General features: G+C 38.3%; 1 protein-coding gene across 3 annotated transcripts in view; it reads left to right on the plus strand.

The window, feature by feature from the left end:
- FAM179B (family with sequence similarity 179 member B) overlaps positions 1-6,973 on the plus strand; it is a 74,609-nt gene that overhangs the window by 53,008 nt on the left and 14,628 nt on the right. For all 3 annotated transcript variants that reach the window (XM_019503598.1, XM_019503512.1, XM_019503676.1), the window contains 5 exons: positions 1,337-1,505; positions 1,807-1,941; positions 3,879-4,032; positions 4,855-4,960; positions 5,328-5,563. In XM_019503598.1, coding sequence (XP_019359143.1) covers positions 1,337-1,505; positions 1,807-1,941; positions 3,879-4,032; positions 4,855-4,960; positions 5,328-5,563 — 800 coding nt within the window. The remainder of the gene's footprint in view (positions 1-1,336; positions 1,506-1,806; positions 1,942-3,878; positions 4,033-4,854; positions 4,961-5,327; positions 5,564-6,973) is intronic.

Below are 6,973 nucleotides of genomic sequence, written 5' to 3' on the forward strand. Positions count from 1 at the left end.
TCCCTCCTGAAGTGGGGTGCCCAGAACTGGACGCAGTATCCCAGCTGTGGCCTGACCAGTGTCGCATAGAGGGGGAGGATCACCTCCTTGGTCCTGCTAGAGATGCACCTGCATTTGCCAGAGATGCTGAAAACCAAGGTTCAGAAACCTGGGTCTCCTACATGTGCCCTAACCATGAGCTTTTGGCTGTTCTGGCAGGAGTATCTATTTCCATCTCTCTCCTTTTTGTTTTCTTTCACGCTCTCATTTTGACCAGAAGGGTCACCCTGAACCTGTAAGACACATTCTGATCAAAGCCCATTTTGTCAGGAAATTCCCAGTCGGCACTCGCTCTGAGCAGAGACCGTGGGCTAAATGGACATGGAGAACGAACCGCCCTTTAATGCCTAAAAGGGGTCTTGCCTATTGCAGTTGAGGAATTTTAGCAAGGCAGTGGAGGGAATCAGCTTCTCTTTCTGAACATACTCTATTCAGTGGACAAAAAGAGTACTTCAGGTTTTAGGGTTTTTAATTCAGGAATTTTACAAGCCTCATGTTCCCTTTAAAACCCATCTTGTCCAAATATCAGAACCATGTGATAGTTTTACCAGGAGCTGTGTTACATTTTGTTCAGCCTCCCTAGGATTTGTCACATGAACATTTATCTGTGTAAAATGATGGTGCATTGAAACACTGTGCCTTCAGAAATTTCAAATAACATATAAAGATTACTGAAATTAAAAAAAAAAAATGGTGACAATATATCTATTTCCTATGACTGGATGTTTGACAGCATTTGAATAGCTTTTTCTCTACAGATAACAGAGAAAATGATTTAACACACATACTTTTAAATGTAAACATGAAAGATAGACATCTTATTTAAAAAAAATGCCATGTCATACTTTTTAAAGTTTTTTTTCCTCCAAAAATGGATTATTTATGAGTGAATAGGAGAATTCAAATGGGCCCAAACTGCCTACTTGTTACTTAGATTGGTCAACAGTTACTCACACAATCCTTTCACTGAAATTAAAGGACTTACAGTGTGGCTCTCAATGCTGTCATAATTCAGAGACTGCCAGGTGGACTATTATTTCTGGCCCTACTTGTAGCAGACCTTCGGGTGCTAACCTTTGAAGCCAGTATGACTGTTCTTTCACACTGTGGAAAGAGTGTGTGTACACAAGTCTCTCTCCTGAGTTAGTGTACATAGATCTCATGTGCACTGCAGAGTAATAGCAGAAATCGTATGTCCCTTGCTTAGGCAAGATCTTCTTGATGCTAAGATTCGGATGATTGCTTGTGTTACTTTGTTTGAATTAGATACGAGTGCGACTCTAATTTTTTTTTTCAGGTCAAAGTTGCTATGTCAAAGTCTGCCCGGGACAAGATGAGGCAGAAGAAAAAAGAAGAAAAAGAACAGAACCACAGAGAGCATCAGGAAATGAAAGAACTTGAGGAAAAGGAACAAAATCCTTGGGAGCAACTTAAATACAGTGAACCTGAGAAAATGGCATCAGAAAGTACGTGGGTTTTCTTAATGTCATGTTGTGGTGGACTTGGAAGTGTATCATAATTATGGTATAACAGCTTTGATTATTTAAAGTTATGACAGCTCAAAATTACGTAAAGTATTGCTGCAATTTGCCCCCTGCAGTTTAGTCTCCCTAATATATTTACTAATTTGTTGTTGGGTATAAATATTTGCAGGGAAGGAACAATGACAGAACAGTTGAAAGAGTGTTTTTAAAATCTTTAGAGTCTAGGATTAAGAGATACAGTCTCTTCCCTTTTTCTGATTCTCCTATTCTGTCTGTTTCCCAGATGTAAGTTGTTATGGAGATGCGTTAATGACATCAAGAAACGAGTCTTTCTCTTTAGAAAATATTGCCTTCAGTCCTTCATTGAAAAGAACACCTAGTTTAAAGAAGACACAGTCTTCCATCTTGCTAGATTCAGGTGAGCTGTTAAAAAAGTAAGTTAAATATACCAGGCTTATTAAAATGTTGGGATGCTGACATGCTCAACAAGCCCAGAGTGTAGTCAAGAGCAGTATAATTTATTTGTAAAACTTAATTTTTAATAATATTTTGAATTAACAGAATAGTGGGAAGGGTACGTTTACCACCACATTTTAGGTCATAGCTTCCCTTGCTTTTTATTATGAATATGGTTAAATTACAGAGCATTAGATTAAGTTTATGAAGTATGGATCAAAAACATTTTAGTACCTTTTTCATGTCTCCATTATTTTTAGGAGAAGCAGCAAATAGGAATCCCCAAAACGTAAGCAGTTGCAAGGACACATTACATTAGACTATAGCATTGTTGAAATGCTGGCTCCATTGAAAACTAGTGGAGAAAAAAAGCCAAAAGACATAGGTGAAAATCTGCTTTCATTGAAGCTCATGGCAGGGTTTCTGTGGACTTTGATATTGCCAGGATTTCAGGATTTCACCAGCCTTGATTTTTTTTATAGTCACAAATCTGCTACCTGCTGGGGCACTCAGACCCTGAACATGACTTCAGACAAGTGACTAATTCCACTGAAAGCAGTAAAACATCAAGTGTGTGTGTGTAGTGATTCAGGACTGTGGCCTCAGATTCTGTACCTCTGAGTGCAGAATAGCTGCACATCCATCAATTCCTAGTGTGAGGAGAGGTTTTGCTCATTAGTTACTGACTATCTTTACTTAGGAGAACGGAGAAGCTGATCCAAGGCTGCAAAAGTTCTTGTTGTGTGGCAGGTCCTGGTAATATTTTTGGAAGGAGTTGTGTAGCATTGCTCAGTTTCAGTAACTTCTAGAATATCAGGTGACCATTTTTCCATAAAGTCCTCTCCCTGCTGAGGCAGACATACCTAGAGTCCTATTTTTTTTAGTTCTTACTATGCCATGATGAAGATAGCAGTTCTTTGATTCAGCAGAGATCTGCTGGTCTCGGCTCCCTGATTCTCTGTGTAGCTCTGTTTCAACCCATTTGTAAGTAAAAGCAGTCTGGGATTTAATCTATTCCATGCTAACAAGCAGTAGTTCTCCAGAGACCACCAAGCAAGCAAGCAGAGCCAGAATGCAGGGCCTGGGGGACTGCAAGAGAAGGTGCTTTAGGAACCACTTGTGCTGGCTGTGCATTCACTGGAGGCAGTTTGTGACTTGTGTGTGGCAGAGTGGTGCTGGGAATCCCATGCAGGTTGTATGCAGGCTTAGAAATTATTTGATCTGGTTTGACAATAAAACAAAACAGAAAATGTACTTACATCTTTCCAGATGTGGTATAATATATCACATGTTGTGTTGTGTAGTGCTATGGTATGCTTAATTATACATGATTTGATAAACTGGAGTAATAGCTTGTTCAAATTTAAAATGAATCATTCACTCAAGTTAAATATTTCTTTTAGCAACATTTATTTGGAGTGTTCATCATTTGTACAGCTGTACATGTAGGAACATCAAAGAGATTTCTGACAAGCTATTCATTCTTTAGACTGAAATTTTGTAGTATCTCCAAAATGTAGGAAACTAAATTGGTTACATCAGAAAAATACATAATTGATGAACAGTGCATCACTTCTGAATGTTGAAAAATTCAGAGCTTTGGTATATTGGTAATTTTCAAATTAAACTTTTAAATAAATTCAAAGAACCTTCTTAAATGAACTCATAGTTTCTTCGGATGCATATGTTAGTATCTAAAAAACCTTGCATTTCTGTATGCAACCTGCTCTTCAGAGGGAGTAGCGGTATGCAGTTTCTTACGTGTACCAAAAGATGCACTTGCAAATATTGAGGGCATGCCTGAGAAGGCAGCTAAGATGAAACTCAGTCTTTTACCAGTAGCAGGTTTTCCAAATCCCAAATTAAACTACTAACCCAACTTCATTAATGATCTTACAGGTGAAACATCTTCTGGACCAAAAGGACAGTATAAGGATCGGACCCCATCCGTCACTCACAGTCCAGAAATAATGGATCCATCAGAGCTGCGGCCCTTTTCAAAACCTGAAGTGGCACTGACAGAAGCTTTGAGACTTTTAGCTGATGATGATTGGTACATGTGCATATATATAATTACAAATCTGTATGCAGTTTGAGTATAATACATGTAGCATTTGTGTTCATACTTACCTTTTAACAAATTAAATGTACATTCCTCTTTGATCAAAAGAAATGTAAAATCTGCTTAGTAATATCTGTGCAAGGAAGGAAAGCCTCTTCCATCCCCATTCGGGATTAATACATGACTGTTTTAAATCTGTGCTATATGTTCTAGCTCCTGTCATGTGATATTAGGATTTCAGCTTTCTCTGTTTAGTGAAGGTAGTAAGTCCTAAAGGCTAAAAAAAAAAAAAAAATTTGAGAAGGTGACCTGAATATACCCAGTGCAGGGTATATTCTGAGCCTGGATACAGCCTGACGAGAGGTCTGTGCTGGCACTTCCCATGCATCTCAGCGGGGTGCACCATGACGTAGCTCCCACCAGCATAACTGTATCACTTCTAGTGGAGCAGTGGGAAATAGGCCCAGCCTCTGCTGCTCTCGGTGCTTTAAGGGAGGGTCTGATGTTACCACTTCTCCCTGCTGGACAAGGAAAGGTCCTCTCTCTGCTGCCATCAGTCCAAATGGAGTCAGGGCCCTGGGGACATCTCGTTATAGTGCACCCAGCCTCATGATTGCATTAATCCAGTTCAGGTGCCACCTGTCCCAGAGACTTATGGTGAGACTGCCTCCAATTTAAAAACTTATTGCTCCCTTGAACTCTAATTTTCATTCTATGCTTGTTTCCTTAACATTCCCACTGCTGGTACTGATTCTGTGTCTGTTTGGTTTTGTGGGATAGTGTGTTTTTACTTTAACTATTTGTTTTATGTAGGGAGAAGAAAATAGAAGGACTGAACTTTGTTAGATGTTTATCTGCCTACCATGCTGATGTGCTGACTGTGAAGCTGCATGAGATGAGCCTAGCTGTGGTCCAGGAGGTTAATTTTTCATGTCAAAATTTTATACTGTTTGTTAGCTCTGAGGCAAACATTGTAATGAGTAGCACTATGTACCTCTGTTGTTCTTTTTTCAGCATGGGCCATTTTGAAAGGTTGGGCAATGCAGTTCCATAAAGCAGACTATACCTGAGATACTCAGCTCTTTGCTTCCTTTGCTAAAACTGCTAAAATTAGCATGTAACCTTACAGCATTTTGATAGAGTACATACATTACTCTTTCACATGATGAATCAAAAAGAGAATGTCTCTTATTTATCCATGATAGTTAAAATTTCAAAAAGAGAAAATAAAATTAAACTCTCCTTATTTAGTGTACTTGTTTAGTAAGGTCTTTTTCTGCATTCAGGTGAAGAATTTGCGTTCAGGTGTTTCTCGGGCTGCCGTGGTCTGTTTAGGGGATTTGTTCACCTACCTGAAAAGGAGCATGGATCAAGAACTCGATAATACAGTAAAAGTCCTCTTGCACAAAGCTGGCGAATCCAACACCTTCATCAGGGAAGATGTAGATAAAGCATTGAAGGCAATGGTCAATAATGTGACTCCAGCACGGGCTCTCTGCTCTCTTATCAGCGGAGGGCAAAGGTAATTTTCACAAAGAGCTTTTGTAACAAAAAGTTAAGACAAAGAGTAAGTGTGTTAGTAAGGCAGGTTTTGTGTAGCTTTTATAACAGAGTAAGTTGAACTTTTTAAAAGAAAACATTTAGTCTGACCAAATTGTACCTGTTGAGGACAAGATATATTTTTTTTCTTTTTGGCATGCAGTTCAAATGTGAGGGTTTTTTTGTTATTATATAGACTGCAGACTGTAATAGTGATTGCATGTTCTGATACATGTTATAACAGTTTTAAAAAGCTACAGTCAGTACCCTCTAATCAAAGTTCCTGGTAATATTCCTGAGGACCCTTATAATACTCTTGGCAAAGCCTGCATAGGTTGTCCTTATTTGCTAGCTGTTCTGGAGTCACAAACTTCCCTTTCTTCAACAGTTTCGGAAAAGTGGTTTTCTTTCACTTCCAGCCATCTTTGAACGCAGCCTTTTTTTGGTCCCTTTCACAGCATTCGCTAGCAAATTGCTTTTTGTCTCTGCACACAAATTCTAACTTCCTGCATGGTTTTGGCATGAGCTTTCACATGATTGAGCGTTGTCTGTCTTGCGTACCTCAAACAAGATTTTTCTCTAGTTCTCTTTCATTATTTGAATCCTGCCCTCTACCCCTTTCAGTTTTGGTAGAGGTTTTTGTACTTTCTCTACACCTTCTTTGCTAACCATTTTGTTCTTTTCCATTTATATTTTCTGTTTATCTTTCACCTGAATGATATCTAAGCCTTAACATCAATCATAAAGTTCTTTATAGTTACACATAGACTTCCTTTGTTCATTCTCTGGTCTGTCTCCCTCTGAACTGGTTATACACAGATTTTTCATTCTAACATCCTCTATCAAATATCTCTGATTATTGCGCTCCTTAATTCAGATTTTAATTTTGCCCCTGGAGCTAGAAATTTTATAGTTATTCTGGATCCCAAATTCTTTTTCTTCCTACATCTTTTCCTCCAAAGGTAGTGCATCACAATTTGCAAAACACTAACAGAATTCATCCTTCTTGTAAACTTGTTTCTGCTGTAATCCTTATTTGTGTCTTGTTACTTTTCAGTTGATGGTTGTAGTTTCCTGAATACATTTCTGGCAATATAAAATACTTAACCAGCAGTAAAAGATGTTCCGACTGCTTGTCTCCTGGCTGCTAAGCTAAAAATAAATCTGAAGCTAAGCCTTCACATTTGTCTGTCCAACCAGAAAATACAGTTTGTCCTTGTTTTTCCCTTCTTTCTTTCAGGTAAATATGTCATCTGCTATGATTGCCAAAAAAGGACTTTCTGGCATTCTCTGTCCTAATCGGGATTATTTTGACAGTGTGGGATGGGCTTTTTTTTTTTTTTTTTTTTTTTTTTTTTTTTTTTTTTTTTTTTTTTTTGGTTTTTTTTTTTGT

The sequence above is a fragment of the Gavialis gangeticus genome, unplaced genomic scaffold, assembly GCF_001723915.1.
Source record: "Gavialis gangeticus isolate Ggan-Ray unplaced genomic scaffold, GavGan_comp1, whole genome shotgun sequence".
Lineage (NCBI taxonomy): Eukaryota > Metazoa > Chordata > Crocodylia > Gavialidae > Gavialis > Gavialis gangeticus.